This window comes from Danio aesculapii, chromosome 15, assembly GCF_903798145.1.
Source record: "Danio aesculapii chromosome 15, fDanAes4.1, whole genome shotgun sequence".
In the NCBI taxonomy this organism is placed as follows: Eukaryota; Metazoa; Chordata; class Actinopteri; order Cypriniformes; family Danionidae; genus Danio; species Danio aesculapii.
Window position 1 is genome coordinate 27,433,129 of NC_079449.1, and position 18,862 is coordinate 27,451,990.

The 18,862-nt window shown below is 38.0% G+C and overlaps 1 protein-coding gene across 1 annotated transcript; it reads left to right on the top strand.

The window, feature by feature from the left end:
- Positions 1 to 545: 545 nt before the first annotated feature.
- LOC130241993 (alpha-2-macroglobulin-P-like) lies at positions 546 to 15,605 on the top strand. Its single transcript, XM_056474014.1, has 34 exons — positions 546 to 658; positions 1,483 to 1,663; positions 1,774 to 1,930; positions 3,521 to 3,573; positions 3,656 to 3,676; positions 3,805 to 3,970; positions 4,072 to 4,156; positions 4,307 to 4,412; positions 4,518 to 4,638; positions 4,747 to 4,856; positions 4,958 to 5,128; positions 5,214 to 5,447; positions 5,528 to 5,743; positions 5,823 to 5,972; positions 6,167 to 6,292; positions 6,926 to 7,013; positions 7,366 to 7,507; positions 10,882 to 11,107; positions 11,178 to 11,304; positions 11,382 to 11,503; positions 11,583 to 11,634; positions 12,083 to 12,166; positions 12,434 to 12,610; positions 12,741 to 12,816; positions 12,899 to 13,055; positions 13,247 to 13,321; positions 13,403 to 13,565; positions 13,649 to 13,842; positions 13,914 to 14,126; positions 14,231 to 14,349; positions 14,790 to 14,871; positions 14,959 to 15,039; positions 15,142 to 15,247; positions 15,370 to 15,605. The coding sequence occupies exons 1-34, from the start codon at positions 552 to 554 to the stop codon at positions 15,426 to 15,428; spliced, it is 4,347 nt and encodes a 1,448-aa protein (XP_056329989.1). The 5' UTR covers positions 546 to 551; the 3' UTR covers positions 15,429 to 15,605.
- The last annotated feature ends 3,257 nt before the right edge of the window (positions 15,606 to 18,862 follow it).

Genomic DNA, 18,862 nt, shown 5'->3' on the forward strand with positions numbered 1-18,862 from the left:
GTAAATTAAGTTAAGAGTCAGGTTATGTATTCAGGACATGTTTATGCTTTCTACACTGTAAAATGCTGGGCTCCACACAATTCCTTCAAATTATCCATTTTTCAAATTGAAGTAGATTGAACATAAAACAATTAGGTTGTGCCAAAACAACACCAAACAAATTGTGCTGGCTCAGCTCATTTCAAATAAGTAATAAAATAAAATCCTTTTTTGAGTCTATGTAAATATTTCAGTTAAGGGCTTGCATGTTATTTGACAAATTAAATGCCTCAACCTTTCTTTTAAAATTAAGATTTACCTGTTAGAACATCAACATAGAAACTCACACTGAATGTTCATTTAAATGCTTACGACTAAACATTTGTAAGTTTTAATCTATAATTTCAGTGCTTTTTAAAACTCCTTTTCTTTTGTTTAAATCAACAAATGTGCATTCGCACAGGCATTTAAACTACATTAGCTGGTTGAATCATTAATCAAATGATCAATATTTTTTTAAGGGCCTCCTTCAGCAGCAGAGTCTCTTTATAAGGGACAGCTCAGTTCATCTCATGGCCTGCACACTCGTCATCATGGCTCTGAATGTTAGCTGTTGTTGGAAAGGGCTCCTCCTGATCTTTTTCCTCTCAATCTGTGCCCATGGAGAAGCAGCAGAGACGTAAGTTTTAACACTTTTTTTTTTTTTTTCTTAGAGGAAGGCAGTTATTTACTATTGTGTACATTATTTCATTCATTCATTTTCCTTCAAATTAGTCCCTTTTATTGTGTATATTTGAATAATATAAAAATTAAATTGATATTTTTATTTAAAATTGTGTCATCAAAATATGATGATGATAGCAATGCTTTACAGTAAATGCTTTACATTTATCAAAACTATTTTTTTTAATCCTCCAGTTTTAAATAGAATTTTCAATGAAAAAACTGAAGCCACTTTATTTTTTGTAGGAAACTACTAAAGGGTTTGCTACTGTTTACTGTTGTTATGAATGGGGTGATGGTTAAAGTGGTGAAGTTCCAAACACAGCTTTATTTTAATGGAGAGTGGTTAACAGGCAGACAAACAAATCAAAATGCAATAAAAACAAAACTGGGCAAGAAAAAGACAAAAATAGAGACAATTAAATATTTGGTAGTGCATACAAAACTGAGCACTGAGTGTGAGTGAAAGTGGTGCTAATATAGTGTGTGTAATGTCTTGCAGCTGTGAGTTTTAAATAAATTGAATCAGATGTGTGGGTGCAAAGTATTCTGGTACGTGTAGTCCAGGTAAGTGGCTGAGGTGATGTTTGGAGTTTCCTCTGGTGTGGCTTTCCACTGAAAATCCTGACAACTATATCATTAGCCACTATATGTAGGATGTCTTGATTTCTTTTGGATTTATCCAAACTGACCTGTGTTGCACAGTATATGTTCGCTGTTTGATAGGCTTACTGCATGCATGAGAAACATGTTTATTTAACAATTATTATCTCTCAAAAGATCTTTCATGGTGACTTTTCCTGCCGTGATTGAGTCAGGATCTGAGGCCAAACTGTGTGCAAGTCTTCTGAAGCCCAATGAAAGCCTAGTCATGAACATTTATCTGGTTGATGGGAGTCAGAGCACATTACTGCTGCAGGAGAAAGCTGAGCAAGAGTTTCACCGCTGCTTTAACTTCAAGGTCTTTTGCACAATAAAATGAATCTAATACAATTGTAAACATTTGCTTTTTTGAAGAAAAGTTGCCGTCTGTTACAGAAGTTGTAAACGCAAGACTTTATTTCTCATCAGGCTCCTCTAGCAGAAGCAGAATCAGTGCAGAAAATCAAGGTTGAACTTCAGGGAGAGTCCTTCAAGATGACTGAGGAGAGAAAAGTCATGTTCAAATCTTACGATCCTCTGACCTTTATCCAGACTGATAAACCCATCTATATGCCTGGACAGACTGGTGAGTTGTGAATGTTTCAAAGTCTAAATTTTTGTAAATAATCCTGGTGTCACTGACATCTTACCCTGACCACAACTGATGTAACATACATTAAGTAAAGCATGTTATCATCATACGATGAGCTGAAGTAGCAGTATAGGACATCAGGGTCAAAAATACACATTACAAAACCCTGCAGATATTAAAAGTTTGTTGTAAGCAGTTAAATGTATTTGCAAACTTGTAAACAGAATAGAGAACCAGATAAGTTTAAAAATAGATAAGAATGAGAGTCCATCACTAACAGCTTTGAAAACACAAGAGTGTGGGTAAAGCACTGCCTAAATAAGAACACTTTAGATCAAAGAGTGACTCAGAAAGTGTGATAAGCACCAAAGACAGATCCTGCTTAGCTGCCATGTTAGGGTGAAAAGTTGAACTAAGTCACATTCACCTTTAAATAAGATGCCTTGTGTCCATTTAAACCATTAAGCACAACCTTTCAGCGCAACCTTTCTGCTTGGAATAGGGCTTTTGCTTCTGCAGCTATATCCAAAACCCGCTGTGACACATTCAATGTCTGCCTGTCACAAACATGCAAATTCCATATCTCTGGCTTGGGGTGCTATACAATTTCCAGTGCCTTGAGATAACAGGTGTCATCATAACAGAACTGGGCATGGGGAGCTCTTGTGAGCTCCAGTATGTCCAGAAACCACAGGTAGATAAGCCAGTTCAGCATGACCAGAAGCACAGTATCCCATTCCTCCCTCATCTTGTGCAGCACCCATATGTGTTGCATCGTCTGTACTGGGAAAAAGCATTCTCAAGGAGCACTCATCACATCATCAAATGAGAAGATGCCAATCCTTCATGAGAGCGAAAAACATTAATCTTTGCATACTTTCTATCCTGTATGAGCATTAAGTCATTACATGATCATTTAGGAAGAATGATCAGTTTTTTCAATACATGGGCCACTCGTTGTATGGGTCATCAGATCTCCTTGCAATAACTCTCGCATTGGATGGTGGAGACGACCAAGCACCAATAGCTACTTGTATCTCACCAAGCTTCCCTTCTCAGATGACACTGGGGAGAACATGCTTCCATGCTCTGTCACCCGGGAGGAGCTCGGAGTAGAGCCGCTGCTCCTGCGCATCGAGAGAAGTCCGCTTAGGTGGCTCAGTCATCTGTTTCAGATGCCTGCTGGACTCCTACCTAGGGAGGTGTTCCAGGCATGTCCCACTAGGAGGAGACCTCAGGGAAGTCCCAGGACACGCTTGAGGGACTTTGTCTCTCGGCTGGCCTGTGAACGCCTCTGGTTCCCCCCGGAGGAGCTGGAGGAAGTGTCTGGGGAGAGAAAAGTCTGGAGTTCTCTCCTAAGACTGCTGCCCCCGCGACTCCGCCCCAGATAAGCAGATGAAAATGATGATGTATTGTTTGGGTTTTTACCAAAATCTGCTTCAATTTCATGTCAACAGCTGCTTTTTGAATATTTTTCCCTAAAAAACACGACATGTTGAATACTTTTTTCTCCACTGTAAGGATTGCCTTTAAATGTCCTTGGGAGATTAGCGGGGGCTATAACACATTTTTATGTTTTCAAAGTGAACTTCAGAGTTGTTACCATGGATTCAAACTTTGCACCAGTTGATCAGCAGGTATGACATGTTTTATGTTGGATTTAAATCCTCTAAATATCTATTATAAATTATTGAACTCCTTTTTAAATCTCCTTTACAGTACAGTATTATCGTGCTTGAGGTAAGAACATAAGATCTTCTGTAAAGTCATTACAAAGCAATTACTGTGCTTTGAATATTTCTTCATTAATGGTCAAGATGTTTTGTTGACCGTGTGACTAAATAGATTGTGTTTTTGGTATTAAATAGGACAGTCGTGAAAACAGGATTGGTCAATGGACAAATGTTTCCTCAACAAGGTGGATTTTGCAGCGTTCATATGAACTAAACCCAGAATGTCGTGAAGGCTCATACCAGCTGAAGGCTTTTATTGGGGAAATAATGATCTCACATTATTTTCAGGTGAAAAAATACGGTGAGTCATAAAAGGGAATAACTTGGTATATGTCATGTCACAGAATTTAAATTATATTGTTGTTTATTAAGTTGTTATAATACTTGATTCTTGATTTCTAGTTTTGCCCAAGTTTGAAGTTACAGTAAAAAGACCAAATAAAGTGAGTGCTGTTGAAGAGGAACTGTTAATTGAGGTTTGCGCAAAGTGAGTGGTTTATTTCTCTTCTTTATAGTTAAATTGTGTTACTTTAATTGTTAAGTGCATTCTCTGGGGTCAGTTACCATAGAATATTGTTTTTTTTATTTTACTTAACCCTGGGTTGTATATTCATTGCTTGAACGTTTTGTTTTACAGATACACTTATGGACAGCCTGTTCCTGGTAAATCATGGGTAAAAGTGTGCCGTAATTCTTTGCCCTACATTGTTGTCTTTCCATTGTGTTTAGAGGAAACCATTGAGGTATGTTAGCTGAACTGCACTTCACAACATTTTTTCCTTCTTCTGTCCATTTAAACCACACTTCAGTTAATGTGCTATATTTATTTTTTTATTCATTTAAATTAGATAACAAAGACTGGCTGTGCCATCCATAACTTCGGTTTATCAATGTTATTGAACTCCACATTTAAGGAGAGACTAAAGAATTCTTTTCACGTTGAGGCAGTGGTTACAGAAGAAGGAACAGGTGAGCTGTTGGGTTTGGTCAGATCTTTATCTGAATTTATTAACTCTCATTTTTAATTTATTTTAATGTACATATGAATGTTTAATTTGCTATATTTTACTATTACAGAGATCACCATGGCTAAATCTGAATCTGTACCTCTCACATATGAAATTGGCAAAGTCACACTTATTGACCTGCCCAAAACATATGAACATGGATCAGTCATCGAAGGAAAAGTAAGTCTGAAACCTATTTGTCTCAGTTTAATGTCATTTAATATATGCAAAAATATAAATTTTCATGATTATATTCCTGAACACGATCTTTTTTTCAACAGATTAAACTTTCCGATTTTAAAGATGCTCCAATTCCAAACAAAGAGGTTTATCTTTTAGAGGGTGAAAACTGGTCCTCCAAACTTCTCCTAAATCTCACTACAGACAGTGATGGACTGGCCAGCTTCTCTCTTAATACATCTAGTTTTTCTAAAGAAGACATTTCTCTGATTGTAAGAGTTTGTATTCATCTAGTTTTAGTTAATGTTCCCTAAAGGCTTTAGTAGCAACAGTCAACTTATTTCTAATTCTTTTCAGGCAAACGTGTATCCAGATACCCGTTATCAAGGCTACATGACACCTTACTTCTCTACAGATAAAAAAAATGTTCAACTCTTCCAAATCGCTGCTCCATACTCCCCAACATTAAGTGAACTGATTATAGAGAATATTGAGCAGCCATTAAAGTGTGACACTGAGATTACAGTCACCGTCAAGTATTACTTTGTTGGAGAGACTGTTGAAGACTTCAATACTGACATTGTCTATATGGTGAGTACATGTGCTCATTCTTACAGTGATGGCTTTTTCTTTACAATTTTGTTTATCAGAGTGTCGTCTGTCTGTTTCAGGTCTTGTCCAGAGGAGCGATCGTTCATCATGGATATGAGAAGGTTGAAGTGAAGTCTTCTTCTAATGGAGTAGCTAGTGGCACAATGTCCTTCAAACTGTCTGTTGGTGCAGATGTGGCTCCTGAAATGCAGATTCTGGTGTACTGTGTTCTGCCCAGTGAAAATATTATTGCTGCTAGCAAAAGACTAGACACTGAAAAATGTTTTGGTAATAAGGTATGTATTGCAGCAGGTTAAAAATAATCTCTGTGTCTGTTTGAGTCCTAAAATAAATCCTATTTCACTATTGTCACAGGTTTCTCTGCAGTTTTCTCCTGCTAAAGCAGTTCCTGGTGAGAAAAACACTCTCCAGCTTTCTGCCCAGCCTGGTTCACTGTGTGGCCTCAGTGCTGTAGATCAGAGCGTCTTGATCCTGGAGTCAGGAAAACGTCTGGATGCTGACAAGGTGTAGATGCTTTAAGAATCGGTATTTTTAAAAAGTATTTGTCTTTGTCATAGGAATCTACAGTATGAATTTTGTGAAAAAAGACCTAATTTAGATATGTCTGCCATAATCCATCATCTGATATTCAGTTTTTGGAAAATCCATGAAAGAATTAGTAATCTGACTGACAGTGTGTGAATGTGGTCTCATTGCAGATCTTCAACCTGCTGCCAGTTCAGTCGGTGTCATATTATCCTTACAGTGTTGAAGATGAGCAGGCATGTCTGTATGTAAGACCTCGTCGATCTGTGCTGACAGACAACACCTATGAAAGCTTAAAGGTACCACATGGATTACAATTACAGTCAAACAATTACTGTCATGTAGGACTTTTCGTCGCATTTTGTAACAAGACCAATTGAAGATGAAACACCCAAAATTATGTGAAACTGCAGGAAACGTGAATAGCCTGGTGACGCAACCTTCAAAAAGCACTTCAATTAATTATATTATTGTCTCATTCAGATTAAGGCAAATAACTATTACTGATGTCCATTTAAACGTAGTCAGTAGTCTTCAAATTAAGTGAAAGATCCAGATGGGCACTTTTTTGTCAGACGGCTCACCGGTTTGACTTTCATTCACCGTCATTCATTTTAAAAAGCACCCGATCCATTTTATTTGTATATATTTTACTGGAACGCATTAACTAGTGCCTGATAGTTAGAAGTGGAGCTAACATTAATCACATTATTCCCTCTAGTGAACACAAACCTAGTGAAATCGTCATCATAATTTACTCAAGTGCACACCTCAGTGTCTCGCGCCCCCCTTAATAGGTGCTGCCGACAGTTTGAAAACCCCTGCTGTAGATTATGTCTGAGAGAGAAAATGCGGCATTTTCAAAAGTAAATTCTCAAAGCCCTCCTCATTCTGTATTTCATTTAAACTGAACTTTGTTTATCCTTTAACAGAGTGTGGGGCTGAAAATGGCAACAAATTTGGCTGTGCGAGTCCCTGAGTGTCTGTCATACAGAGGCTTGACTTATCACAAAAATATAGGTATATGTACTGTTATTCCTGTTTATGCTTTAACATTTAAATATATCATTGTTTGTTTTAAAGTGTATTGTAAAGAAAGACATGTCCATGCCCAGTTCCAGTTGTAATCATGTTTTAGAAGTTTCAGACTGAGTCAGTGTTATTACACCAACATTAAATATCATTCAAAAGACTTAGAACACTAACTTAAATGTAAAACATTAAATAAATTGAAATGTATAAATTAAAATCTGCATTAAAATAATCTGTGTTATTCGCCTATTTGATATTTTTTCTATGACAGTATATAGATTTGATTATTTTGATATGTTACACATAACTGTATCTTAATGCCAAATATTACTTTTTTCAGTGCTGTATCGTCAGTATGCTCCAGTACCAGTAATGTTTGCTCAAGGAATGGCTGGCATTGATGGACCGGATGGACATTCTCCATCAGTGACAATTAGGACAGTCTTTCCAGAAACATGGATCTGGGAACTTGCTGAAGTGGGGTATGTGAACCATAATTGGTGCATTTTGCCATCAACGCATACAGTGCATCCAGAAAGTATTCATAGCGCTTCATGTTTTCCACATTTTTTTATGTTACAGTCTTATTCCAAAATGGATTAAATTAATTTATTTCCTCAAAATTCTACACACAATACCCCATAATGACAATGTGAGAAAAAGATTTTTTTGAAATTGTTGGAAATTTATTAAAAATAAAAAGCCTGAAAAATCACATGTACATCAGTATTCACAGCCTTTGCTACCAAAGGTGTATCAACAAAGTATTGAGCAATTACAGCATCAAGTCTTTTTGAATTTGATGCCACAAGCTTGGCACCCCTTTCTTTGGGAGTTTTTGCCCATTCCTCTTTGCAGTACCTCTCAAGCTCTATCTGGTTGGATGAGAAGCAACGATGTACAGCCATTTTCTGATCTCTCTAGACATGTTCAATAGGTTTTAGGTCTGGCCTCTGGCTGGGCCACTCAAGAATATTCACTGAGATGTTGTGAAGCCACTCTATTGATATTTTGATGGTGTGCTTTGGGCCATTGTCCTGCTGGAAGATGAACTGTCGCCCCAGCCTGAGGTCAAGAGCACTCTAAAGCAGGTTTTTATTCAGAATGTCTCTGTACATTGCTGCATTCATCTTTCCCATTATCCTGACTAGTCTTCCAGTTCCTGCTGCTGAAAAACATCCCCACAGCATGATGATGTCACCACCATATTTCACTGTAGGCGTGGTATTAGCCTGGTGATGAGCGATGACTGACTGGTTTTCTCCAAACGTAACGCCTGACATTCACTCCAAAGAGTTCATTTTATTCTCATCAGTCTAGTGAATTTTGTTTCTTATGGTCTGAGAGTCCTTCAGATGCCTTTTGGCAAATTCCAGGCAGGGAGTGACTTCTCTCTGGCCACTCTACCATACAGGCCTGATTGGTGGATTGCTGCACCGATGATTTTCCTTCCGTAAGTTTCACCTCTCTCCACAGAAGAACGCTGGAGCTCAGACAGAGTGACCATCGGGTTATTGATCACCTCCCTGACTAAGGCCCCTTTTCCCCGATTACTCAGCTTAGATGGCCGGCCATCTCTAGGAAGAGTCCTGGTGATTCCAAACATCTTCCACTTATGGATGATGGGGGCCACTGTGCTCACTGGAACTTTCACAGCAGCAGAACATTTTCTGTAACCTTCCCCAGCCTTGTGCCTCGAGACAATCATGTCTCTGAGGTTTACAGACAATTCCTTTGTCTTCATGCTTGGTTTGTGCTTTGACATGTACTGTCAACCCTGGGTGTATGCCTTTTCAAATCATGTATAATCAACTGAATTTATCACAGGTGAACTCCAATTAAGCTGCTGAAAAATCTCAAGAATGATCAGTTGAAACAGAATGTACCTGAGCTAAATATGGAGCTTCACGGCAAAGACTGTGAATACTTATGTACATGTGATTTTTCAGGGTTATTTTATTTTTTAAAAATTGCAACAATTTCAAATAACCTTTTTTCACATTGTCATTATGGGGTATTATGTGAAGAATTTAAAGGAAATAAATTAATTTAATCCATTTTGGAATTTGGCTGTAACAAAATGTGGGAAAAAGTGAAGCGCTATGAATACTTACCAGATGCACTGTATCTTCAATGCATCATCTTCATTTTGGCACCTAGGTGAAATTAAATACGCTGGAGAAATACGCTGCTTTATTTTATTTATCAACTGACAGACTAATTTGAAGTCCTGGCATCCGTAAACTATATTGCTGCCAGTATTTCCTAAATTCTTTTGCAATCTCTTACCTAGGAGTTCCTGTTTGGAAACTATCCCCAGCAGATCATTGTAAGGGTAGCTGGCTGCTACACTGTTCAACTTGTACTTTTAGGGGGCACACTATTAACATACATCACAAACTACTTAAGCAATTATTCAAAGTAATTTTTTATGCATCACTCTGCAGTCTTCAACATTCATTCATTCTCTCTTTGGCTTAGTGCCTTTATTAACCTGGGGTCGCCACAGCAGAAGGAGCCACCAACTTATCCAGCATATGTTTTACGCAGCGGATACCCTTCCAGCTGCAACCTATCACTGGAAACCCTCATACACACATACACTACGGACAATTTAGCTTACCCAATTCACATATCCCACATGCTTTTGGACTTGTAGGGGAAACTGGGGCACCCGTAGAAAACCCACGCCAACACGTGGAGAACATGCAAACTCCACACAGAAATGCCAATTGACCCAGCGACCTTCTTGCTGTGAGGTGATTGTGCTACCCACTGCACCACCGTGCTGCCCTGTCTTCATAAACAAGCCAATTAAATAACTTAAACTCAAAATAATCTTCCATGTTCATTTATTTGGCAAGTAACTTTGTATTGTAGGATAACACATTTCTAACATTCAAGTACAGCAAGGTTCATTTTTACACCTGTAAACTTTAAAAGATAACCTAGTGAAGTCTTACATTACACTTTATTCTTAAATTACACTTAAATCTGAATCAAAGACTATAGAGTACTTAAAGGGACTTTGTCAGAATACAACTATCTTGCAAAATAACTAGTAAAATTGTTTGCATTGACTGTCACCACCATGGGAGAGATAAAAAAAGAAGTTATTATAAATTAGTTAGTTAAACTATTATGTTTAAAAACGTGTTGTAATAAATCATGTGTTGATGACAAGTGCTTTGTCACGACTGAAATCAAAAACGAATGTAGGCAAAACTAAACTAGTTGAAGTAGTGCGCAACAGGCGACAACAACTGCGCAGGCGAAAGGCCTTAGTGTTATCTCAGTAATCTGCCACCAATGGCTGATCTTGCTTCTGTGCCGTTTTGACACAAAAATATGCATCCAAATTTAGGGGGCCCAGAGTGGGGGCCAAGCGGGTCTGTAAATTATTTCAATGGACCCTCTCTTGAGAGTAGCATGAAATGGAGTCATAACAGTACTAATCCTGAATCCTGAGTCCTGCCTGCTCTGCTCTCAATTCCTGTTAAAAGTTTTTTGAGGGAGAGATTCGTGGCTCTGACATGTTTTAATTGATGAATGAGTTGATAAACAAGATGTTTTTTCACTTTGTCTGTATTTTTTTGCATAAACCTTACATGCATATAGCCCAATATTGTTGTTGTTGTTGTGACATAAATGTGTCTGAAGAGGATTGACTTGGTATCATAATTGCACAAAACATAGAATGGCTGTACACAAAAAAAAATTTGTTTGTAGTTTGCAAATTCGTGCCCAGACAGAATGCAGATAAATCCCTCAAATTCCAGACTTACATATGTAACCAAATGTTGCTCAATTGTTGAGAAAGAATAACAGACTTATTATTATTATTATTGCACCACAGAGACTCTGGATCAGCTGAGATTCCTGTCACAGTTCCTGACACCATCACCTCTTGGGAGACGGAGGCCTTCTGTCTGTCCTCCACAGGTCTGGGTTTGGCTCCTCCTGCTCAGCTGACAGTTTTCCAGCCCTTCTTCCTGGAGCTCTCTCTGCCTTACTCCATCATCCGTGGAGAGATCTTTGAGCTCAAGGCCACTGTCTTCAACTATCTGTCTAAATGCATCATGGTGAGATTTCAGACTCAGCCTGATCCAATCAGATCAAATATTCCACTAATCACATGTGCTTGATTGACAGGTTAAAGTGAGTCCAGCTCCTTCCTCAGACTACACTCTCAAAGCCTCCTCCGATGATCAGTATTCATCCTGTCTCTGTGCTAATGGAAGAAAAACCTTTAAATGGACCCTCACTCCTTCTGTTCTTGGTGACTTGTCCCGTCTGAATCATTGTTTCTCAGTGTTTCCGTCTGCTGTATCTTCACGTACATGTCTTGTGTTGCAGGAGTGGTGAATATTACAGTCAGTGCAGAGGCAGAGGCGTCCCAGACTGTTTGTGATAATGAGATTGTGAGTGTGCCAGAGAGAGGACGCATTGACATCGTCACACGAAGTCTGCTTGTGCAGGTCAGTTTCTGTCAAATCACTCTCAGACATCATTTACCATTGATCCTAATGTTGTTTGTGTTATTTTTTTATGCTGCAGGCTGAAGGAAGTGAAAAGACAGAGACCAAGAGCTGGTTACTGTGTCCAAAGGGTGGGTTCTACAAATTAGTCAGATATTTTGGTGTACAAGCACTGATAATGCAGGAAACATTTTGCTTGCATTCAATATTTTCAGAGTATCAAGCAAAGAAGCTTTTTCCAATTTATATAAATGTTGCCTCAAGAAACTCGGATTCTGCACAAATAAGTAAATTAGCATGCAGTATCAAAATTACATATTGAGAACACACATTCAATTTAAGGACTACACAATTTGGAGGAACCATGTTAATAATACTATCATGTCTACAATATGTGACAATACTGAAAAATCTCATTTTAAAACGGCTGATTTTCTTTCTTACCCAAGTGGTTAAAACAGAATAATTTCTGATTGTGGCGCTACTTTCTTATTATTGGAAGTTGTGATTGAAACTAAATATTATTTTGAAATATTACACTCCTGATGACTGATGCGTCTCTGCCTCTCTGATTGACAGGTGACAGTCTCTCAGAGGAAGTGGATCTGACTATTCCTAAAGATGTGATAGAGGGATCAGCAAAATCCTCTGTTTCAGTCATTGGTAACATTTACAGAGAGGTGTCTGGATGCAGACCTGGTGCTGATGCAATCTGAGCTGCATGCAATGATTTTTAGTGGACTCACCTAACCCTACCCATCAAAATGACGTCACTAGCTCCATTGAATGCATTGTGTCGGACACTGCATCTCTGACAAGTGCAATCTCAGCTTGTATCATAAATGCTGCATCCAGTTACTATTGTATTCACATACAGAAACAGAAACGAGGAGCTTGTGTTTGGATTTCTAAAATGTGTTTGGTTTGCAGGAGACATATTGGGTCGAGCGCTGCAGAATCTTCATGGATTATTACGGATGCCGTACGGCTGTGGAGAACAAAACATGGCTGTTCTTTCTCCTAATATTTACATTCTGCAGTATCTGGAGAACACAAAGCAGCTCACATCAGCCATCCGAGAGAAAGCCAGCAGCTTCCTTAAGAGCGGTGAGACACATCAGTCATGATAAGAAACTACTGAGATGGAAAATGTATTTATTTATTTCTCAACAAAGCTGAATGTCAGACACAATCAGTTTTAGCATTAACTAGCATTAACCATTATGCCACTAAACAGGATACCAAAGACAACTGAACTACAAGCATTCTGATGGGGCATACAGCACATTTGGTTATGGTGATGGGAATACATGGTATATATAGTTTCACTCTTTTGTTAAAGCAAAATTAACATCAAGGAAATATTCTAAATAATTAAAACTTCCACACTACCAGGTTGACTGCCTTTGTCCTGAGGTCTTTTGGCAAAGCTCAGAAATACACATTTATTGATCCACAAATTATTCAGAGTGCAAAGGATTGGTTATTAAGCAGACGGGATTCAGACGGCTGTTTTATCCAACAGGGAAGACTCTTTAACAACAGAATGAAGGTCTGTCTGTCTGTCTGTCTATCACCATAACAAAAATCTAGAAACAAATCTAGTAACTAGAAAACTTTGATTTTACTTTTAAACTTTTCTCTTTCAAACATTTATGATTTATCAAGTCAACAAAATGTGTGTCTAAATTAACATAAATGTATTGATTGTGTTGCCTTATGCCAAATTCTTCTCTATCATAGGGTGGAGTGAATGATAATGTGACCATGACGGCCTACATTACTGCATCACTGCTTGAACTGGAAACTCCAGTCACAGTAAGTTCATCTTAAGGAAACACAGTATAAACTCAAAGTAAAATGACACTAGCAGCATCTGTTTGTCTGTTTCTGTCTCAGGATCCTGTCATCACTAAAGGTTTTTCATGCTTGAGGTCCGTCATTGAGGACGTCAAAAACACCTACACCACTGCTCTGCTGGCCTACACTTTCAGTCTGGCTAGAGACACCAACACTCGACAGCAGCTTTTCAACAAACTGGAGGATCTTGCTATTTCAGACGGTAAGAGATTGCTTTCTGATGACTTTCTGCACTGCACTGTTGCTTTTGTCCTGCTGGTTGAGTTTGTCTTTTGTGTCCTAAAGGTCCTCTTGTCCACTGGTCTCAGTCTGCATCTGCTGATGACTCTAATTCTCTGGATGTGGAGATCAGCTCATATGTGCTGCTAGCTGTTCTCACTGCAGATTCACTCACTCCAGCTGATCTGGGCTTTGCTAACAGGATTGTCAGCTGGCTTGTGAAGCAGCAGAATGCCTATGGAGGATTCTCCTCCACACAGGTTCCTCAAATCAAACACATTATTGCTGAATGGCTAAAATTGTCAGATGACTGAACTCATTTCTTTCCCAGGACACAGTGGTGGCTCTTCAGGCTCTGTCTTTGTACGCCACCAAAGTGTTCAGCCCTGACGGCTCCAGCACAGTGACTGTACAGTCAGCAGGAGACTCTCACCGCTTTGATGTCAATCAGGACAACAAGTTACTGTACCAGGAGAAGCAGCTGGCCAATGTGCCAGGAAAATACAGCATTGAAGTCAAGGGCTCAGCCTGTGTGTCTGTACAGGTCTGCAGTGTCACCTTCATTTACTCACCTTCTCTTATGGCATTTTGGGGTTATTCTGCTTTGAGATTGTTTATGAACATATTTATCTGTTTTGACTGACTCAGATGGCTCAGTTCTACAACATTCCCACTCCTACTGAAGCTAAAACATTGAGCATTGATGCTATAATTAAAGGAGACTGCGAAGCACTGGGACAAAATTTCATCTTCGACTTCACTGTCAAGTAAGAATAGACATGAAAGTAATCCACAATACTAGAGCAGTGTTTCCCAACCCTGTTCCTGAAGGCACACCAACAGTACACATTTTCAGCCTCTCCCTAATCAAACACACCTGAATCAACTTATCATAACATCAGAAGAGACTCCAACACCTGAAGTTAATGGGTCAGAAAAGGGAGACATCCAAAATATGTACTGTTGGTGTGCCTCCAGGAACAGGGTTGGGAAACACTGTACTAGAGTATGATTATGATTGATATTGAACATGACTGTTGCTTATTTCTCATTTTCATTCATTCAATCATTAATTCATTCATTTTCCTTTGGCTTGGTCCCTGATTTATCAGGGGTCGCCACTGCGGAATGAACAGCCAACTACTTTTAGACCACTTTTATTACAATAAAAGCTTTTAACTAACCATTTCCATTTGCTGATTTCCAGATATGGTGGGCCAGAGGAAAAGACTAACATGGCCATTGTAGACATCAAACTGTTATCTGGATTCACAGCTGATACATCTGCGGTGTGTTTGATGATACATCAAGCATAGATAAAATCTCTAGACATCAGTGTTAAGACCTTAACTGACCTGCTCTTTTTTTTCTTACAGCTTGGTACTTCAGGAACGTATGTATCACTTGTGGAGCGGGTCGATTCCAAAGATGATCATGTCATTGTGTATCTGAAGGAGGTGAGAGAACAGTAACATTCAAATGATTTGATGTCATTTTGGTTCAATCAAATTTATTAAATCCATTTTGTCGGTAACTGATGAGGTTGTGTCCTCCTGCAGATCCCTAAAAATGTTGCAATGAATTACCAGATACAAATGAAACAGGTTCTACCAGTTAAGAATCTCAAGCCAGCTGTGGTCAAAGTGTATGATTACTACCAAACAAGTAAGATGATTTATGCTATTGCTGAATTTTTTTTTTGTATCATGCGATGCAATGTTTATTTAGATTTATTTAATGTGTAAGTGTGCTGTGATATGAATGATAACATCCTACATTTCCTTTAGGCGATCAATCAGAGATTGAATACTCCTTCCACTGTGAAGCACTGAAGAACATCAATTAATATTTTTAAATGATGAAACATGTTTAAGCAGTGAAATGTTTTTCTATATTCTGGGCAAATTCATTCCCACCCATCAACCCAACCCATCATATCTTGAGAAACTAACTAATTAATTCACACACACAAAAAGACTTTGACATCATGATTTAACATGATTATTAAAAGTGTTGAACCCAAGTTATAGCGAGCTGGTTGAGTCTTTATATGTCTAGAAGCTACACGTTATTTTAGATTCTCATTTCAGAATGAGATGTTTTATGATTGCATATTTTTAAATTTCATCTTATCTCAGTATTAGATGATCATTTATGACTTTGAATATGTAACTTCTCCTTTCATTAGTTGAATTACACCAACAACAGCCAAATTATGAGCAAATATGATCTGATAACATATAGCAAATCACTTCTCCACCAAATCATTAGATGGTCAAAAACTTAAGTACAGTAATCTCATCACTTTCAGGTGAGCAAAATAGCTATACTATTATTTCTAAAAGCTTGCAACATTTCTTAAACTCAGATTGTCCTTCTTGGATCACCCGCTGATCTGCAAATCTAAGTTGTTTTTACAAACAATATATATATTTCATATACAAGATTCTATCCTCTTAGCTACAAATACCAGCATTCATGTTATGCATTCAGAACTTATTGTAAATTGATTGCTTATTGTAAATGGATGTCCTATTTTCCCAAAGACTGTGCTATAGCAAACCCAATTTACGGGCCCCATTTATTTTTTGGCTACCATTTGATTTTTATTTGATTATTATATAAATATATTTTGTATCCTATAAAATTAGGCCTACAAGCAAATAACCTGTCATACAACACATGCTGTAATGAACTTTAAACTAATTGAAAAAAATCATCAAAAACATTTCCTGAATGAGTACATTAATGCAGTCTATTTTTAACTTAAACTGAGCAGAAAACCATAATTATATCATCATAAAGTTTTCTGAAGTTCTAGAAGATTTATATAAAGTATTTATAAAAACATTCACTTTTTAACTGGTTCAATTAGCCATAACCGACTGCCTTTACCTGACATATACAGTCGTCATGATAAACATTTTGACAGCTGTGTGTGGGCTATTTGATTTGGTCAAACACTGCTTCTGTTGCAAGTGAAGGTTCGCAAGAGACAGTGCTTCAGTTGTGAGTTCATTCAGCGTGATTTCGATTATACCAAGTTAATCAATAGCGAATAGTGTTTGAGAAAAGTAAATTTTGTTCTACAAGCTTGGTTTGCTTACCTTTAATAAGATAGTTCTCAAAGTTTTAAAAGAGCCAAAAATGAAACATCGGGTCGACCTATTGGGGGACTAAAATATTGCTATCCTAAACATTTATTGGGGTATAGCCACCCCTAGCAACAATGTACATATACTTCTCAGTCAACATAAAGAACACTGTTGAGCTGCAACACTCTGTGGTGAAGAAGTAAGGGAAATTCACTAGGGTCCATTAGTTATTAACAATTATGGGCCACGTTCTGTTCAGATTGTTAATTTTTTGCTCGACAACTACCAGCTCTCAAGGGTCATTGGTAGACCACATCATTCAGCTTGAATTGTCGCCACTCACCAGCTTACCTGATCAGCTACCAGGCTCACCTTCTCTGCGGGCTTCCAACTCTTTCCGAGCCGTCATTGATCTCTCCAGTGCTATGCACCGACCAACTTGCTGTGTGCGGCAGCCTGTCTTTGTTGACTTTAATTCAAATAAACAGTCTTTGTTTTTACCCGCACTACTGGTCTATTGTTTGCTCTAACAATGTTCCCTGTAAGGAGTCCTGGTTACGAAATTCTTGTGAAATCCTATAGAAATGTGCAGGCGAGAGGTTCTTACTGGATCCCAGCAAGAGTTTTTCTTAGAGTAACTCACTGAAAGTGGCAGTGCCAAGAAAAACAATTATACATAATTATACAATTCTGGCAGTAATTAGACTCCACCGAACATGCAACCACATTCAAGGAAAGAAAAGGAAAAGATGAGATGGAGAAAAGGGACTTTTAACACACATACTAATCACTTTAACAAAAGTATTTCCAAATTCGCTTACACATTTACTTCGTTTTGTTTTACCACATTGGTGTTTGAGACATAACAAATTCAGAATGCGTTCCTTATAATATTCCTGTATGATTCCTACAGTTTTGCATGTTCCCTGTATGATTCATGTAGGAAAACTGCATATTATTTATTAAATTATTTCCCAACAAAGGACAGTGTACATTAACAACATTCCCCAAGAACATAAATGTACCCAAATTAGCCATAAAAGCCATTAGCCAATAAATTTTTTATTGGTGGTCCAACAACAACAACAAGAGCTAAAAACATAGTGTTCACAATGTTGATTATTAAGAAGCCATGAAGAATTCCTGAACTCCTGAAGGAGTTTTGCATGTTCCCTGTAGGACTCCTGTAGGTTTTCTGCAGGAGTTCAGTGCAGGACTTCTACATTATAGGCCTGCATGTTCACTGTAAGATTCATACAGGAGTCCTGCATGAACCTTGTATTAGTTCCCTACACGAGTCCTGAGGTAGTCTTGCATGTTTCATCAGGCAAGATTTCTGCATGGTCCACGTAGGATTCCTCTAGGGGTTTTGCATGTTCCCTGTAATCCTTCAGAAGTCCTTCATGTTCCCTGTAGTACTCTTATGTTTTTCCTGTAGGAGTCCTACAGGAATCCTGCATTCTCCTTGTTGGAATCCTACAGGAGTCCTGCAATCTCCTTGTTGGATTGCTGCAGGTGTCTTGCATGTTCCCTGTAGGATACCTGCAAAAGTCCTGAATGTTCCCTGTATGATTTGTGCATGAGTCCTGCATGGTCCATAGTCCACTCATATTGATCAATAATTAGTCTTGACCTCCACGAAAATGGCATGGCTCAAAATAATCACTTTAAGCTAATGTGTCTGTAAATTTTTGTGAATAAATTTGTTAGAGTTGTTATTCCTTCGTAACACATTGGTATTTGAGGTGGCATTCATAACATAAACACATTCAAACAGAAGGTCATCACTAGGTCTTAACATGTGCATGACTAAATTCAACCTATAAATACTCACAGACCAAACAAACATGTAAACTCTTCACCATGTTGTAGATTCTTAATTATTAACAAACTGACTTAAACTTTGCAAGCAGGGCTGCTGCTGGAAAAAAGGATGCCCTAAGTGAAATTTTACTGTGGTGCCCCCTCAGAGGAACAAAAACACACAAACATGTATCTATTTATTTATTTATAAAAATATGCATATATACACTCAAAATTAAACCTAAACATTCACATATTTACTTTCCAAAATAACAGTTTACATTAAAAAAACACTGACATGTTCTGCAGAAGCATCCTTAAATTGAAACATTTACAAAAAGATATGGCATAAAACCCTCTCTGTACCTATAGCTAGTAGATG

Excerpts from the sequence above, each read along its gene's own strand:
- LOC130241993 (XM_056474014.1), top strand. The coding sequence starts at position 552 with ATGGCCTGCACACTCGTCATCATGGCTCTGAATGTTAGCTGTTGTTGG. Across the intron at positions 659-1,482 it reads CATGGAGAAGCAGCAGAGAC|ATCTTTCATGGTGACTTTTC; the intron begins GTAAGTTTTAAC and ends ATCTCTCAAAAG. Across the intron at positions 7,014-7,365 it reads GACTTATCACAAAAATATAG|TGCTGTATCGTCAGTATGCT; the intron begins GTATATGTACTG and ends TACTTTTTTCAG.